This window comes from Erpetoichthys calabaricus, chromosome 4 (genome assembly GCF_900747795.2).
Source record: "Erpetoichthys calabaricus chromosome 4, fErpCal1.3, whole genome shotgun sequence".
In the NCBI taxonomy this organism is placed as follows: Eukaryota; Metazoa; Chordata; class Cladistia; order Polypteriformes; family Polypteridae; genus Erpetoichthys; species Erpetoichthys calabaricus.
The window spans coordinates 22,577,121-22,596,341 of NC_041397.2; the positions used below are offsets into that span (position 1 = coordinate 22,577,121).

The following is a 19,221-nucleotide window of genomic DNA, read 5'->3' on the forward strand; positions in this document are numbered from 1 at the left end:
CCATTGCATCATAAAATTTTGGTGAATGACTCCTTGCGATTCTCTCCTGGGAAAAATTATGGAAAACTCCTCTGATTTAGAAAAACAAATTTCAGTTTTGATTTTCAGCTCCCAAGAAAGAAATCTTTTGCATTACTTCTGAAAGAAAAACCCATCTCGTGGTGTAATGCATTAATCCTGAGAGCAGAGCTCTTTGCCAACAACCCAGGGTGGTCGGTTTGGGGGATAAAGAGCAAGCGATGGGCGTCCAACCTTTGGATCTTTCAGGCCGTTTCTTGTTCCCGTAACTTTGAAAACACCGACTGCACACAACCCTCCGTAAAACAGTGTAACGTCAGCACATGCTCAGAGTGGTGTGTGCCCAAGATGTGCCTGCCAAGACCGTGTAAATCCAGCAGGCTTTATGTTCCACTGCAGATATATCTGAAAGTCCCCACTCACTGTAATATTTCGGCCACAGATGACAAGAAACAGTAAGCTTTTGAGAAGCATCTTTATAATACAAATCTGGTACTGCTAAGGAAAAGTTAAAAAAAAAAATCAAACAGGATACAGAAGCGTTGAGATGCCATCATTAAAATGTTGTCATGTCACATTCAATTCATATCTCGTAGGGACAGATGCAGTTCATCGCTTACCAGTGTTTGGAAATGACTCATGATAACACAGAAGGAAATAAAACTGTGATTGAACTCGGAGAATGGCGGATTTCTTCCTGAAAAGTTCAGTCCTGACAAGACGATCAGAGCCAGTTTTGTCAACAACTCTGGCTTGGCTAGTGAGTCCAGCTCACGTGGGGTTACCTGTGCAGAGGGTCTGGCAGACCACTAATATTCACTTTTACAGAACCGAGCTCAAAAATCTGAGCGAACGGCACAAGAGTGCAACGTTAACATCGAAATGGCTGCGGATGTGCGTTAATAAACAGGGCAGACAGCCACTCTCAAATATGCGTAACGAAGGGGAACCTTGCAAAGGTAACACCAACACCACCAAATAATCGAGGTGCCGTGTTGCATTTTATGTCAGTTCTCGTGGTGCTACTTTTTGTTTTTGGTTCAAGTAAAAACCAATGTGATCAAGTTTTTAATTTTGAAAGATGAAACCGACCTGTGGCCCTCATCTGGAACATATCACAGATTAACAGCAAAACGAGTTGGCCTCAGCCGCAGTCCGTAACGGAGACTTTCAGAGGTTCTGCTGTGCACTATGAAAGTCGACATGCTGCCTTCAGCTTCTCCATTAAGGTTTTCTTGGTCCATTATTGACATTTATAGAGACATAATTTGCCTTTGATTGTTTTTAATTGTTCAATACAAGTCTCTAGTGTTCTCCAGTGTGGTCATTATTTTCTGCTAACATATGAATGAATATAACGGTACACATGAAGCGCTACATTCTACATGTGAGGAGCCATCGCTTGGCTCGTACTGTAAATCAGCAGGCAGGGGGCCCAAAGGGCCTCGCATTTCCTACTCCGTGACGCACATCCTGAGGAGTAAACACTTTGGCTTCTGTTCGTTTGCACGTTTCACTCAGATCTCACACTGTGACCGAATTGACGTCATACATTTTGCGTTTTATTCGCCTCTTTTGCCAGTTTATTCTTCGTGGTCTCTGCTGTGGTGTTAGTAACACGTTAGGATTTCAATCTCACAGCAGCAACAATATTTAAAAACAAAATGTGACAGTATAGACATAAAGAATGAAAGAGTAATAGAAAATTCAGTTTTTGAGAGGACCTTTAAGGACACAAACAAATGAGATAAATGATTTTTTTTTTTACCTGTTTGGAGACAGAAAATGTTTTCTTTTAATCAATCTAAAGCTTCCTACTACAGCAGACACAGCGCACCTTTCCCTCACCTGCTCCAGTGTTCCATATTTAAATTACAATAAATCATCAGAAAAACAAAATCTTGCAGATGTATAAATTAAAAATAAATGCACCACTACAGTGCAAATAAAAATGTTTTTTAAAGTAAAAAAATACACACACACACACACACAAAATGGATTTAAACATCCAAATGATTTAAAAGAAAAACACTTTTTTGGATCCTGAAGGCAGACTAGAAGCCAGCAGAGGTCTCTTTTGTGCAAGGCGGGGCGACGCTTCATTTCTCTTCCCTGCTCAAAGAGTCCACTCCACCTTTGAGCTTCTGCTCCTGCATTCGGGTTCTCGTTGATGCTGTGGAGGACAAGAACATAATTTTATAGCCAAGCGATATGGGCCTTGAACACAACCCCACCATGAAGGCCCTGCAAGGTCCGGGTCATATTTTAATGCCTGCCGAGATCTGAGTGCAGGCCCTTGGGCGAGTGTTTGCAGATACTGCTATAACGAGACCATCAGCTTGTTGTCCTGCCTGATGTCTGAAGGACTGCCATCCAGGAGGCCTGCATTTGCTAGTTAGTCAGGCCCCTCGATTTCAGTTGTGATGAACCTGCCTGAAGCTGGCAAGGTGGTGTAACAGATTAAGTGTGAAGAGCCATGTCTAAAGTCTGAAGCTGTGCCACGTGCAAGCCTAAGTAAGATGGTGGAGAGTAAAGGAAGTAAAGCTAGCTAGCTAGCTAGATAGCTAGATAGATAGATAGATACTTTATTAATCCCAATGGGAAATTCACATTCTTCAGCAGCAGCATACTGATACAATAAATAATATTAAATTAAAGAATGATAATAATGCAGGTGAAAAACAGACAATAACTATGTATAATGTTAAATGTTAACGTTTACCCCCCCGGGTGGAATTAAAGAGTCGCATAGTTTGGGGGACGAACGATCTCCTCGATCTGTCAGTGGAGCAGGACAGTGACAGCAGTCTGTCGCTGAAGCTGCTCTTCTGTCTGGAGCTTCCGGGTTATAAGAGATTACGCTGGCACATCTTGGATGCTGCTTCTCCACCGTGGATAAAAAAAAGGAATCTCTGGATTTATTGCCTGTACATTCTGCTGCTTGCTTTGAATGCCTTTTAAATCCTTTGGTTTTCCTCTTGGATTATTGGCTATAAGGTACTCTTTTTCGGAATTCATGCTTTTCAGCATACTGAGCGCCGTACTCCGACATCGCTCCTTCTGTTCAGGCATTTAGAATTCTGTGCCGACCCAGGTACTGTCACAGAAGCTCTTGTTGGAAGTTTGACTATTATCATACGGAGAATAACAATGACTTGATCTGAATGCCATTTTATTTATGTCGCTGCTCTGCTATCACAACTGGACTGTCTTACTGCTGTGAATTCTGGGAACTTGCAGCCTATTTCATTAAAACGTCTAATACCGGATTCTTCCTGCCATTTGCAAAATGCCCCTTTCAATATTCGCTCTCTAAATAGCAAATCAACTTTTATTGCGGACTTTGTTGTGGAGCATAATGCTGATGTTTTGTGTTTGACGGAAATCTGGCAACAACCTAATGATTATTTTGGACAAAATACAGCTGTCCCACTCCACTATTGTTATCTTGTAAAGCCACATACTACTAGCTGTGGGATGGTGTTGCAGTTATATTTTCTTCCAAGTTTAGAATCAAACCAGTTTGTACTCACGATGTTTCATCATTTGAGTATCTGGCATTACTGCTGTCTGTTGATATCACTTGTTTATCGTCCTCTAAAACAGTCACCCGTCTTCTTGGCAGAACTCACTGAGTTGCTCACCTCTCTGTGTTCCTTGTCTCCTGCTGTGCTACTGCTTGGTGATTTTAACTTACATGTAGACTCTGTAAATTCTTTATATGCGGCTGATTTTCTTAATGCGCTTCAGTGCTTTGATTTTACTCAGCATGTCAATTTTCCTACTCATGCCCGAGGACATACACTTGACCTTTGGTATTACTCCTGCTAATTTGGATGGTATTGATTTATCTATCTTTGACCGTAGAGAAAAGCCAAGCAAAGTGACATCTTTTATTGGCTAACTAAAAAGATTACAATATGCAAGCTTTCGAGGCAACTCAGGCTTATCCCTGGTCAGTCGCATGGGCAATATCTAGTTAGATAGATAGATAGATAGATAGATACTTTATTAATCCCAATGGGAAATTCACATTCTTCAGCAGCAGCATACTGATACAATAAATAATATTAAATTAAAGAATGATAATAATACAGGTGAAAAAACAGACAATAACTATGTATAATGTTAAATATTAACGTTTACCCCCCCCTGGTGGAATTAAAGAGTCGCATAGTTTGGGGGAGGAACGATCTCCTCAATCTGTCTGTGGAGCAGGACAGTGACAGCAGTCTGTCGCTGAAGCTGCTCTTCTGTCTGGAGATGATACTATTAAGTGGATGCAGTGGATTCTCCATAATTGATAGGAGCCTGCTGAGCGCCCTTCGCTCTGCCACAGATGTTAAACTGTCCAGCTCCATGCCAACAATAGAGCCTGCCTTCCTCACCAGTTTGTCCAGGCGTGAGTTTGATACTTACAGTACATTTATTATACTCTATTTATATTTACATGATTACTTTATACTTAGTGTCCCTTGTCTGTTGTTAAGTTGTAACATAAGTAATTTCCTTTGGGATTAATAAAGTTTTCTGATTCCAAATATTACCTTTAGGAACACGACAAATATCGTGCCACTGCTCTTGTAAATACAGTGAAGCGGTGTCTTCCTCAGGCTGTTGTAACTTTATCGTCTGATACTTTAGTTCATTACTATGACTATATACTTTCAACTAGTCTGGATCATCTTGCTCCACTCAAAAATCGTAGTGTGACATTGAAGCACTCTGCTCCTTGGTTTTCTCCTGAGCTGCGTCACATGAAAGCAGCGTCACAGTACGGAGACAGCACCTGTCAGGGTGACTAATGATCTCCTAATCGCAGCGGACTGTGTTTTCTTAACACTAATAACCTTTTTAGACCTCACTGCTGCTTTTGATATGATCCATCATCAACTTGAGAATGAGTTAAATATCAAATCGTATCTTAAGGACCATCAGCAATTTGTTGCTATCTGTAAGTTTAGGTCTGACCCATGTTACTTGCGTCATGGTGTCCCTCAGGGATCAGTTCTTGGCCCTTTGTTTTTTTATCATTTATATGCTTCCTCTCTGTGTCATTATTAGACAGCACGGTCTACGGTTTCACTGTTACGCCAACGATACACAGATTTATCTACACATAGGGCTTACACAAACATTACTTTCTCCTGCACTGGTTGCCTGTTTGGCCGACGTCAAACATTGGGCGTCTGAAAACTTTTTCAGACTAAATAGTAAAAAAAAACGGAGTCTTTAATTATTGCATCACTTAAAAGAAAATAGATAATTCCTCAGTAAATATCCCGGGCTTTATTACATTCTTGTCTGCACAGGTTAAAAATCTTGGTGCTATTCTTGATCCTACACTCGCCTTTGATCCTTATATTAATAATATTACCAAGGTTGCCTTTTTCCACCTTAAGCAAATTTCAAGGCTGCGTTCATTGCTCTCTGATGCTGCAACTGAGAGGCTTATACCGGCTTTTGTCATCTCGCGACTTGACTATTACAATGCATTGCTGTTTGGTATCCCTACTTCGATATGTACACAATTCAGCAGCTACAGTGATTACCCACTTAAACCCACACTTAAATAAAATGTATTATTATTATTAAAGTGTGTATAGGGGATACTGTAACCTTTTCAGCTAATCCCAACCGATAAGCCTTAGCCAAAAGTTTGGTCGAGGTGATCAGGAGTGCCTTGTATTCTAAATTCAGAGTATTTTTCAAAGTTAGATTGTGCAGCTTTTGATTTTAATGGGAAAATATCTGAGTTTATGATAATGATTCTGTAACATTTACTGTCTTTTGAGAAAATTTTAAAAAGTGTCATGGCAGTCACAGAACGGAGATGGAAACAAGTAAGCCTGCTGTTTCTACTGTGTGCTCAGTTTGCAGAGAAGGAGAGGGGGAGAGTAGATGCGTTTTATTAGACATTTATTTCAAAAAGAGTACCTTTAGTTTTTCTGACATTTTTTTACAATGAGCTCAGCTCACTTGGTGGTTGGTGAAAAGACAGACACTTGTGGCGTCTCGCTTTATCTCTGCTGTTTTGCAAAAATTTAAAACGGACACTGTCATGGAGCTCTGTGTCTCTTAGCTGCAGGTCACTTTCCAAAGGGCTCTGCCAGTCTCCAGCAAGAAATCTTGTATCTTGTCATTTGCAACTAAACAAAAGAAGCCTTCTGGGAATTATAACCTGGAAATGAATGACTGCTTGATTCTTTGTACTGCTTATATTTGCTGCTATTGACTTTGATGGCACTAAGTATAATGTTTAAGTGAGAGCTCAAATCATGCGTGTCTATCTCACTGCTACTAGTATCGCCGAGAAGTTTATAATGTCATTACCAGGGCTGTGGAGTTGGAGTCAATTATTGGGGTACTGGAGTCAGAGTTGAAGTTTAAAAAAATTGTACCAATTCTGACTAAATATAATGTGAAAAAATTTCTACTAATTTGATTAAACTATTTTTTTTTCTTCTAGCCTTTTGATAAAAATGCAACCCATTTTTTTAGTTTTGAAAGTTTTTTCTTTTGTTTAATGTTACTCAATGTTTGTAACTACATTATTAAGTAATACTGTATAAAAAGCCACAGCAGCATCGCTATGGCCTTACAGGTTAGGGTGCTAAAAAGTAGCCTGATGATTAATTTGGACACTGATGAAATGCCGTGGATCTTGTTTGTTGTGTGCTTTCAATCAACAGAGTAAATATATGTGTCTAATTACAAAGAGACGACTCGGAGGTAGCAGAAATTGAGGAGTTGGGGTCAGAGACTTCATGTGCTGACTCCACAGCCCTGGGCATTCCTTGTCAGACTCCAGTCCCTGAAGGGCACAGGGAACACTTGTGACACCCTCTATTAGTGGTAAACTGGGCTGTAGGTAAAAGACAGACCCATTTAGCACACTACAGAGGTCTCTGGGGTTAAACCTCCAGGGTACAACACAGACAGTGAGACAGCTAAGAGGTTACAGGTAACAGCTACATAGTTGATGTTGACATTTTTTGTTATGCTTCATTAAGAAAAGATCCTAAGAGCTTAGTTGGAGCCCTCTGTGTTAGGTGCATATCAGATGTATAACTGACAGTAAATACCGCTGGGGGCGTCTGTTTTCATCACCATGAGATGAAGACTTCACTGACTGTAATACTTCAACTGACAGCAGACGCACATGTGAAGCAGTTGAAAAGGCCATCGAGTAGAATTTATGTCTGCACATTCTTTTATTTCTTACCAGTCAGGACAACATACAATGTTTGTTTTTTTGTTTTTGTAAATGGACCCTTTTAAATCTTTAAATATTAGTGCAGAACAAAACACTTTCATTACTGATATTTTCATAATCAAACTGTTGCTAATAATCCTTATGCAGGTATATTACATATTTTATTATAGATCCCTATATAATATATATATATATATATATATATATATATATATATATATATATATATATATATATATATATATATATAGTGACGTGTGAGTCCCTGTCTTGCACCCCAATACTCAAAGCTGAGTCTCAGTACTTTAGCAAAACTAACTTTCTTCAGCTTGAAACAGGAACAGCACGGTTATTCATTGTAGCGGACCTACCGCTCTCCTATGTACACACAGAGCAATCAGGCAGGGTCGTGACCAGGCTCACGGTCAAGTAATCCTTTCCCCTGCATTTATAATGTTCCTTGCATCACCCATCGACGGCAATCGTTTATACCGTGACCACGATTGACTCGGTTCTGCTTTAGCTGCGAGCCGTTTCTGTGTTGGGAGCCCGCGGTTGCCCCAGTAACTGATAAACAGTCTTCCATTGACACAGCAATCGCGCTCCGGGACGCTCTTCAGCGTGTCGTCCTGTTGGGAGGAGTCCTAAATGAGTTTAGAAACCTTACAATATATATACATATACTATATATATATTTTTTTTATTTTTCCATGAGTATTAATTTATGAGAAAAGATTCATGGGTAAGCAACTCCAGAATGTGTAGCAAACATGCGACCGAGTGAACTGTCCCATCTTGTATTATAAGGAATATTTCAGCTACACACAGCATAACCACATAACATTAAACACACTGTGAACTCTATTTCATACCATTAAGTTAATTATCTCTGCCCACCTTAGTAAAAAGATGTGTCTATGTGTTACTATGTTTCTGTCATTCCAACAGATGGTGCATCATAAACAGTAACTCTGCATTAATGAATCCCATACCAAATGGCACATAACAAAGATATATGCACTGAATTTGTCACTCCCACAGATCATCAAAAAACATTTGTAGTAATGCATTTTAGTACTACTTGCATTACAAAATATATTCCAATAGATGGTGCACTCCAAGTTAACTCTGGGGGTCTACGTTGATTACTTACATTTTAACCTTTCTTAAACAGGTAGCATAAATAGTTTACAAATAATGTTATATATCACATGATACTATTAAACAAAGGTGTGCCTATTTTGTTGACAATGTGATGAAAAATCCATTACTAAACATCTGATATTTTTTAACATTTTCACAAAATCAAAAAAAAAGTTCTTACTCATTTCGGCCAACTTCTTTTGGAACATCGACTCTTGGGCAGGTTTGCTTCAAAAAAGAAAATAATTAAGGTTATTTGAACCCAGAAGAGCACGGTTTAATCAGACAGAAGTGACATATAATGACTAATCCTCGCCTGTATCCCACCGTTATTTGTCACCGTACCCTGAGACTTATAGACAGTTTGGTTAGGGCTGGGAATATTTCAAATTCTGCCATTGTTTTAAAGCACTTGCTCCTTTCTTAAACTCTCGGCACTTGAATCTTCATCCTAACTTACAGAGCCTTGTTTTTCTCCACTTTACCATTTAGAACATGTTAACACTATGAAATCACAAAATTCAGATTCTTACAGCATTACAGAAGCCACTGCAGACAAACACTACACTTCTACTAGTACATGTGACGTGAGCCCATCATTCTCTGTACTTAACACTCTTGTAGCTGGTGCAGCAGAACTCAACTCATTTTCCTGTTTTGCTGTCCATTGTTGCAACTTGAACTACATCATCGTTTATTTCTGTAGCTCATTTTCATACAATGTAGCTCAAAGTGCTTTACAAGATGGAATAAAAAGGAATATATAAAACCTAAACAAGATTAGGCAATAATATTATACAGTATGTAACAAAGAAAAATAATTGCTCACAATGTCAGCCAGTGAGTCATTTTCAAACTTGCTTAGCCCAAAACAGGGTTGCAGGGGTCTGCTGGTGTTAATCCCAGCTAGCATAGGGCACCAGTCCTTCACAGGGCGAACATCCACCCCCAACCACACACGAGGGTCAATTTAATACCATTAATCCACCTACAGTAATCTGCAAGTCTTAGAACTGTGGGAGGAAACTGGAGCACCCAGAAAAAACCCATGCAGACACGGAGAGAACATACAAACTCCACCCAGGGATCACTGGACACAAACCCTGGTCTCCTTACTGCAAGGCAGCAGTGCTAGCACTATGGCACTGTGCTGTCCAGTTCACAAAGTGGCTTCCTGAAACTTCAAACTACTTTCAACAAGACTCCCAGCCATATCAGATTGGCTCAGCTACATAACTTATTTTTTACTCTTTCCTCCATTTCTTTCTGCACATTTTAGAAACAGCAGTGTGGCTGTCCTTGATCTATTAGTTGATATGATGCCCAGTTGGACATGTCGCACTTCACATTGGGCCTTGTCTTTTAGATGACTGCAAGTAATGACGCCCTGCCTAATCAATCAAATGAGTCCTACAAAGAGTGCACATTAAGAAATTCCCGGAGTGTAAAGCGTTTATTTTTTTATGTTGCTTTTTATTTCAGTAAGTTAGATGGTATGGTTGACGATATCTGCACATGCTTAACTCTGTTGATATCTGCTGACCATTCACTTCTACATGCCTGTGGGAAACGGTAAGAACCTGGGACTCTCATGGCTGCCACTTGAAGCTGCTGCATTGGTCTTATGTGATAACAGTTAATAAATATCTGAACAGGTTGTAGAGGAGCATGAATCTTTCATTCAAGTTCTACCTGTTGTCTGCTTCTTCTGCATCAAAACGTAATCGCTTCAGTGGCCGAGGGGCGTCTGCCATGTCCATTCCTCTTTTATGGGACCACTCACTGCTTACCATCTGGTTAATCATCTGGAACTTGTCTGAAGTCTGAAAATAAAATTATCAATATATAGCTATCAGTTTGTAATAAAAAGAGCATCTTACACATACAATATACAGTAATCCCTCGCTACATCGCGGTTCACTTTTCGCGGATTCACGACTTCGCGGATTTTATATGTAAGCATCTCTAAATACATAACGCGGATTTTTCGCTGCTTCGCGGGTTTCTGCGGACAATGGGTCTGTTTACTTGCTTCCTCAGTTGGTTTGCCCAGTTGATTTCATACAAGAGATGCTATTGGCGGATGGCTGAGAAGCTACCCAATCAAAGCACGCAGTTAAGTTCCTGTGTGCTGCTGATTGGCTCAGCGACGAGTGTTGCATTAACCAGGAAGTCTCATCTCACTCATTCATCATTAACGTGCTAATGCTTCAGGGGCCGTGTCCAAGCAGCAACAGAAGATGCAAGTGATTGCAGAAAAGGTAAACGTTTTGGATATGTTGCAGGAAGGGAACAGCTACACCGCTGCAGGACATCGATTCTCTTTATTTAAAAAGGAGGAAAAGCATATAAGATCTACAGCCGCAGTGTCCTTTAACCAGGGTGCAAAACGAGTTGCAAGTGGACGTGATAAGGCAGTAGTCTGGATGGAATCTGCTTTAGGAATCTTTGCAACAAGGTCGACGACGTCATGACCGCCTAAAAGCTGCTACGTGTACTTCGCTATACAGTAAGTGTAAACTTATCTACCGATTTCATATTGCTTAGCAGTTGTCCCTGTTTTTAATAGAGTAAATGGTGGGTTGTAAACAATACAGGGAGGGTTTAAAAACGTCCAAATACATGTTAAATAATTAAATAAATATAGTGTCCCTACTTCGCGGAAATTCAGTTATCGCGGTCGGCCTTGGAACCTATCTCCCGCGATAAGTGAGGGATTACTGTATACATATATACATTATATACTGTATATATCCTCTTTAATAAAATCCCTGTGTGCGTCCAGGTGTCCGTGTGTGGGTGTCTTCTGGCGAAGTGCGCATGTGCGGGTCACGGTGCGACTCGCGATAGTACTGTCAGAGAAAGTTAGAGGCGTTTTACGGAAATACAAACCAGCATTACTGAGAGAGGAAATTAAAGGTACACAATACAGTGACGCATATTACAGCCACATACAAGCCAGTATTACTGTCAGAGGAGATTAAAGGCATATTACCGACACGCACGCCTGTATTACCGCCAGAGAAAATTAAACGTATATTACAAGCCAGTGGACGTACAAGACAATATTACTGTCACAGAAAATTAAAGACACACAATACACGGCGGCAGCCCACGAAGAACGGTCAGCTCAGCAAGTAAACATCAACAAAAGAAAGGCTGAAAGAAAGAAAAATACGACCAACAAAAAGAATGAGGTCAAAGTCCCTTGCCATTTAATGTAGACTGTTCCTACTAATGTTTAAGCACTACTGTTCTAGCGCCCGTTATTGTAACGGGCTAAATGACTAGTATATATACATATATGAATAAACACCTTTGTAACTGAAATGTAATCCCACATTTCACCTGAAGTTTTCCTGTTGATACAATGGAATGCAAAAATTTGGACACCTTGTTTAAAACGTCTGTGTGAATAGTTAAGTGTGCAGAAGTTGAACTGATTACCAAAAGGCATAATGTTAAAGACAACACAATTCTTTAATATTTTAAGCAAAATTACATTTTTATTTCAATCATTCACAGGTACAAAATGCCAAAGAAATGAAAAGGGCCTGAAGCAAAAGTTTGGCCATCTGACATGGTCAGTACTTAGTAAGACAGACTTTTTTTTTTAGCCAGTTAAGAGGCTTCCAGTTCTTGCTTGTGCTAAACCTTCCTGAATTTCTTTTACAGTCAAACAGCGGTTTTTATTTGCCTTTCTAACATCCCAATGAGAAGTTCTTTCAGAAAATTTTCTTGGTCTTCCAGACCTTAACTTGACCTCCGCCGTTCTTGTTAACTGTCATTTCTTAATAACATTACGAGCTGAGGAAACAGCTACCTGAAAACGCTTTGCTATCTTCTTGTAGCCTTCTCCTGCTTTGTGACCCTGAATTATTTTATTTTTCAGATTGCTAGGTAGCTGCTTAGAGGAGCCCATGGTTGCGGATTTTTGGAACAAGCAGTGAGGAGTCAGAGAATTTAGACAGCTTTGCATTTTGCACCACCTGGAGTTTCCTAACAATGACTGTGCTAATGAAGGTCTGAGATCACCTTGGGAAAAGTTATCTGAGACCTCCGATATCTTGGGGTGCCCAAACGTTTGCATGGTGTCCCTTTCCTTCTTTCACTGTACAATTGCGCAAAACAAAAATAATACATTTCAGCATTTTGTGCAAGATTAGTGTGTTATCTTTAACTTTATGCCTTTTGGTGATCAGTTCATCTTCTGCTCACTTAACTATTTACAGTAACGGCCATTGTAAGCAAGGGGGTCCAAACATATGCATGCCACTGTAGTGTTCAGGCTACACTTTTGTGATATTTTATTAAAGGCTCAAATGCATTGTTTAAAAAATTAAAGCAGAAGAAGAATACATTTTTGAATTATTAAAGGAAGAAAGTATCTTAAGTATGTTTCATCTCTGACTGCCGTGGTATTGGGTGTCTCCTATGCTGTAGTTCAATGTCTGGCACAGCTCCGGACTCCCTGCTACTGTAGGCATTCACTTGAAGAACGGTGATGTCACCGGCTCTCAGGAAGTGGTAGAATCAGGTAGGTCAATTTGTGTTTTTTTCTTAAATAAAATAAAGTTTCAAATTTGAATATGTTCTTACTGGAGCATTAGCCGCTGTTTTGTGGGCACTGTACCAGTCATTGGTGGTGAAGCAGGAGTGGAGCCTAAAGGCGAAACTCTCGATTTATCGGTCAATCTACATCCCTGTTCTAGCCTATGGTTGTGAAGCTGCAGGTTATGACCGACAGAATGAGATTGTGACTACAAGCATCAGAAATGGGGTTTCTTTGCAGAGTTCCATGATAGCGTGAGGAGCTCAGCAATTTGGGAGAGCCTCAGAGTAGAGTTGCTGCTTGTCCAGATCGAGAAGCCAGTTGAGGTGGTTTGAGCATGTCATTAAGAATACTCCCCTTAGAGCTTCTCCGGGCATGTCCCACAGAGCAGAGAACCTTTGGCAGACCCAGTATGTGCTGGAGGGGTTATATGTCCGTCCTCTGGGACAGCTGGAATCTGTAGCTGTGGACAGTTAAGTCTGGGTTCACCTGCTTGACCTGCTGCCACTGTGACCCTCACCAGATGTGATGAGATGATGCAAAATGTTCCTTGCTTATCACGGTATTGGAGAGCGATGACCAGCTGCATGTTGGTCAGACATGCAAATAGGAATTTAACAGTACTTTGTCCATGTGACAACACAGCTACTACTACTACTACTACAATATATAAAAATAAAGGCAACTGAATGCCCTCTCATGTCTACTCTATGTACGTGGCTATCCTTGACACTATACTCTTCATCCTCTGTTTCTTCCGAGGGCCTGCTCATGCTGCCTATTAAATGACTGCACTTTCTTTTCAATTAGTATAATGTGTTATGGTGGTGGTCCTTTATCGTCACCAGTACTTTATACTGGTATCAGACTACATTGGGCTTTGAACATGTGACAACCAACCTCTTGTCATATTTTCAAATGACCACAGTATTGGAAGTCTGCCAATGGTTGTGATGCCTGACGGTGTCGGTGGCCATACAAAGGTTTTTCCTGTCTGGGGAGTTCAGCCCAGTCTTTTGTTTTTTTTCTCCCATTCTGTGTGAGACATCAGACAAAGATGGCTGTTTTCTGTTTGTGTGGTCCAAAACTCTCATTTTCTTTACATGTGTTGCACTTTTGACTGGGAGCTCATTGGCTGTTAACTCTCACAAACTCCTATGACTGTGTGGATAGCACTTTGAGTACTAAGAAAAGCGCTATATAAATAATGAATTATTATTATTATTATTAAATCTAACCTGTTGAATTTGTCATGAACTTGCTCATCACGTTCAGCGGTCAAATATCATCCCATTATATAAAAAGGGTGACAGGGCAGATCCAAGCAACTATAGGCCAGTAAGCTTAACATGCATCACAGGAAAATTAATGGAAGGAATTATTAAGGATAAGATCGAGCAACACCTGGCAAGGACAGGAGTTATTCTGAACAGTCAGCATGGGTTCAGAAAAGGGAGGTCGTGTTTTACTAACATACTGGAATTCTATGAGGAGGCAACAAAAGGATACGATCAAAGTGGAGCTTATGATATTATTTATCTGGACTTTCAGAAAGCATTTGATAAGGTGCCACATGAGAGGTTGGGCATCAAATTAAAAGAGGTGGGAGTTCAGGGTGATGTTTGTAGATGGGTGCAGAATTGGCTCAGACACAGGAAGCAGAGGGTGATGGTGTGAGGAACCTCATCAGAATTGGATGATGTTAAGTGTGGTGTTCCACAGGGGTCAGTGCTAGGGCTGCTGCTATTTTTAATATATAAATGATTTAGTAACAAGCTGGTTAAGTTTGCAGATGATAGCAAGATAGGTGGATTATCAGATAATTTGGAATCCGTTATATCATTACAGAAGGACTTGGATAGCATACAGGCTTGGGCAGATTTGTGGGAGATGAAATTTAATGTCAGTAAATGTAAAGTATCACACATTGGAAGTAAAAATGTTAGGTTTAAATACACAATGGGCGGTCGGAAAATCGAGAGTACACCTTATGAGAAGGATTTAGGAGTCATAGTGGACTCTAAGCTATCGACTTCCCGACAGTGTTCAGAAGCCATTAAGAAGGCTAACAGAATGTTAGGTTATATAGCGCCCTGATGTGTGGAGTACAAGTCACAGGAGGTTCTGCTCAACCTTTATAATGCACTGGTGAGGCCTCATCTTGAGTACTGTGTGCAGTTTTGGTCTCCAGGCTACAAAAAGGACATAGCAGAACTAGAGAAGGTCCAGAGAAGAGCGACCAGGCTGATTCCAGGGCTACAGGGGTTGAATTATGAGGAAAGATTAAAAGAGCTGAGCCTTTACAGTTTAAGCAAAAGAAGATTAAGAGGTGACCTGACTGAAGTGTTTAAAATTATGAAGGGAATGAGTGCAGTGAATCGAGACTGTGACTTTAAAATGAGTTCATCAAGAACACAGGGACACAGTTGGAAACTTGTGAAGGGTAAATTTCGCACAAACATTAGGAAGTTTTTCTTTACACAAAGAATGATAGAAACTTGGAATAAGCTACCAAGTAGTGTGGTAGACAGTAAGACGTTAGGGTCTTTCAAAACGTAACTTGATGTTTTCTTAGAAGAAATAAGTGGATAGTACTGGCGAGCTTTGCTGGGCTGAATGGCCTGTTCTCGTCTACAGTGTTCTAATGTTCTAATGTCACATGTACATGCACCACTTGTTAACATTACACAAATGAAGACTATGACTAGGATTCGCTGGGAATGTTGGGTTTTGTGACACTGGCCTATAAGTTGCTTTTTCTTTACTTATTATCTCATTATTTTGGTTTCAGAATTCATCTTGGACTACATTTGGGTGGCCCATTGTCATTTGCAACTAAAGTTAAAGTGAGTTGAAAAATTCAAGTCTTTACAGTTTTAGGGTCTATTTGAACTCTGCTCTAAGGCTGCTTTAGATAAACATTAAAACGCAATGGCGTTTACCAAAAATCTGTCGTTTTTGAAGGATTCTAGAGACGACAAAGTGGCTCAATAAAGGATGTTGAGTTAATGTCACTCTTTTCTTCATCCTCAATGACACATTATTAATCTTCATGTTTATGATATGTCAATTGTTAGAATTCCTGAAGATTTAATAGAAATGACCTCATGTATTTAACAGAGCTTTACTTTTTTGATATTTATTGCCTCCTGTGTAGAATCTGAACCCAGTGTAAAATCTGCATATTACAAAGCCCTGTAATGTCTACCAAACTGATATGCTTCAACAACAAAAACAAAATATTTAAATATCAGTTCTCAAAGTGGTATGGAGAACTTAAAATTTCAAATTTAAGCCATAATTTAAATTACTTACCCCAAATGAGTCCCCAATAGATATCTGGATCCTTTAAATGAAGCAGAGGCATAAAATAAATACGCAAATAAATACAAAGCCATGTAACAGAAACGTAAAAAATACTTTACATATTACATCAACTATACAAAAAAACATTCCAATTCTTACTTCCTTTTTTCTCTGTCTATAGATTATAAAATTATTAACAAAACCTTAGTTATCCAAGACGTGTAGCAAATACGCTCATTACTTTAAGCCATTTTATGGACAGATTTGCTGCACTTCAGAATACTTGAACATTCAAAAAACTGTGATGAGAGCAGGTCGTTCAGCTCAATAAGCTTGTTCATTTTATTCGTCTCAATTGTCCAAAAGAACATGAAGTCGAGATTTCAAGGTCCCTAAAAGTCCTGCTCTCTACCGCACTGCTATTAATTTGATGTATCTTCGTACTTATGCATTCCACTAATCTTTACATTAAGAAAAACTTTGTACCATTTATGCAGATCTGCCCTTAACAAGCTTCCAACTGTGTCCCCGTGTTCTTCTTGAAAATTTTATTTTAAAGTAACAGCAATGATCTATTGTACTGATTCCTTTCATGATTTTAAACACTTCAGTCATGTCACCTTTTAGTCTTGCTTAAACTGAAAAGTTTCAGCTCCTTCAGTCTCTCCTCATAGCTCACACCTCTCTGTCCCAGAATCAGCCTAGTCGCTCGTCTCTGGACTTTCTCTAGTGCTGCTATGTCTATTTTGTTAATACAGAGTGTGTTATATAACTTAAGCATAACCTCGCTTGACTTGAACTCCACACATTGTGATATATAACCCAACATCCCCTTAACCTTCTTGATTGCTCCTGTACACTGTCTGGATGTAGACTGTGACTGACAGGTCCACTATGACTCCTAAATCCTTCTCATAAGCAGGGCCACATAGGTATTGTTGTTTATAGTGTTTGCACCCAGTCGTGTCTCATCACAGCACCCCATTTAAACTAATATGTGTCTGTTTAAATGTTGTCCCCGTAATGAGAAACTGGGAAGGATGTTGTGGGGAGACAGCTACCCCTGGACACGTCAGTACCGGAATTTTTTTTAGTTACATCCAGCTCTTCATTATTTAAATGATCAGGAGGGAAAGAAGGAGGAGGAAGGAGAGAGACTGAGATTTCAAGTATCAATAACCGATCAACATTATTCTGCTATTATTTACATCGCGCCTGGTTCCAGTTAGCTTCTCATTCCACTGAAATCACGACAGCACCATCATCACCAGAAACCCCAGGGTTGGACTTTATTATCCACCATTCGCTGAGGAAGGACGGTGAGGTTGTTCTGTTTTACTTGGGAGATTCAAGCACATCCATTTTTGATCAGTTATCCGTATTCTGGACCGTGATTTATCCGGACTCAATTTCACGTTCATGGTCATTCAGTACTCATCCATCAATATTATTTGTGTTTTGTGTTTGTTATACGTTTGCAGGGAAAAGGGAGGTTTTGTTGTTGTATATGTGTTGTATTCAATTTACTGCTTTGGTGGAGGGATATATATAATGTCATGCATATGTATTCTTGTATTATATTTAATATATTCCCACACTTATTTACATATCTGCTTTCATTTTCTAGTCTTTAACCATCAATTGGGGAGGAGGAAAAATATTATTTGTTAGAGCTACGGCTTGGTATAGATAGGTTTCCGCAGTAATTCATCCAGGCCACAGGTCCTGGTAGTGTGGCTGCCGGCTGGGTAAGGGGTCAGCTGTTACACTTTCAACTTCCAAACCTCCCAATGTCAATTCAAACCTCGCATTTTGACTTCCTACATGTAATACTTTACATTTACTTACATGAAATTTCATCCATCACAAATCTGTCCAAGTCTGTCTTTGACAATTTAGCCAATTCTGCATTATGTGGCCTTCCACCTAGTTTATCATCCTCAGCAAACTTAACATTGCTTCTTGATCAAATTCTTGTCCAGATCATTTTTGTTTGTTAAAAAGAGGAGCTACCCCAGCACCGACTCTTAAGGGACACCACTTCTAGCATCACCTAAATCTAAAGATGTTCCCCTTGTCATAACACTTTGCTTCTTGTGTTTGACCTAATTTTGTACCCACCTACACACTTTGCCTCGAATTCCCACCTGCTTTAATTTTTTTGGATAACTTTTTACTAAATAACAAAATAACAGGAGATTTACAATAAACAGCCACAAAATAGAAAAGATAATCATTAACCTTTTATGATGAACCTGAATATCAACAACATTATGAAAATCAGGATAAATAATATCACATGCACCTCTGTGATTGCATTACGTCAGTTTCTTCCTCATAGAATTCTAGCATATCAGTGACACACGACCCCCCTGTCTGAGTCCATTTGCTAACAGTCCTCTTCTAGACATGCACTGCTCGATCAAAAGCATCTCCTTTCATATCAGCTGATATGCGATAAGAGGCTACTTCTGATGTAAAGAGGACGTGTGTGTCTGATGCTTTGTTCCTGCCTCTCCTTCTTGGACATCGCTTGTATGTTCACAACTCTTTAAAGCAGAAACTCAGATCAAAAGACTTGGTCTTTAAATCATAAAAAGAAATTTGTGCAGTTCTGCCAAAAGCAGTACTTTATAATAAAAGACTTTATATGTGGTTAGTAGGGTAATATTCACTACATTCTGTGAAAAAGCAAACTATAACAGAAAAACCTTTAACTGTCCTTGTTTAGTCAACACCTTTTCCTGTGTGTAAAAAAATGAATTCAAAAAACGGAGTAGCAAATGGGCCTTTACCATTGGTGATTAGGTCATCGTCCAGTTACAGGAGACTTCCAGGGCAACACTTTTATCTTCAGGCCTTTTGTCTTTCACTGGAGCTTATTAAAAATTACTAAACAGCTTTCGGTTATTATCTTTGGATTGTACAAGCTATTGTGCAAGTATTGTACTTGCTATGCTCATTTAATTGGGCTGTGTTTTTTGTT

At 39.6% G+C, this 19,221-nt stretch overlaps 1 protein-coding gene across 1 annotated transcript in view; it reads right to left on the reverse strand.

The window, feature by feature from the left end:
- Positions 1–479: 479 nt before the first annotated feature.
- Positions 480–19,221, reverse strand: part of rb1 (retinoblastoma 1) — a 323,190-nt gene continuing 304,448 nt past the window's right edge. Inside the window, exons 24-27 of the mRNA XM_028799245.2 lie at positions 16,245–16,275; positions 10,070–10,200; positions 8,559–8,605; positions 480–2,191 (exon numbers count right to left, since the gene is read on the reverse strand). Coding sequence (XP_028655078.2) covers positions 2,118–2,191; positions 8,559–8,605; positions 10,070–10,200; positions 16,245–16,275 — 283 coding nt within the window. The 3' untranslated portion in view covers positions 480–2,117. The remainder of the gene's footprint in view (positions 2,192–8,558; positions 8,606–10,069; positions 10,201–16,244; positions 16,276–19,221) is intronic.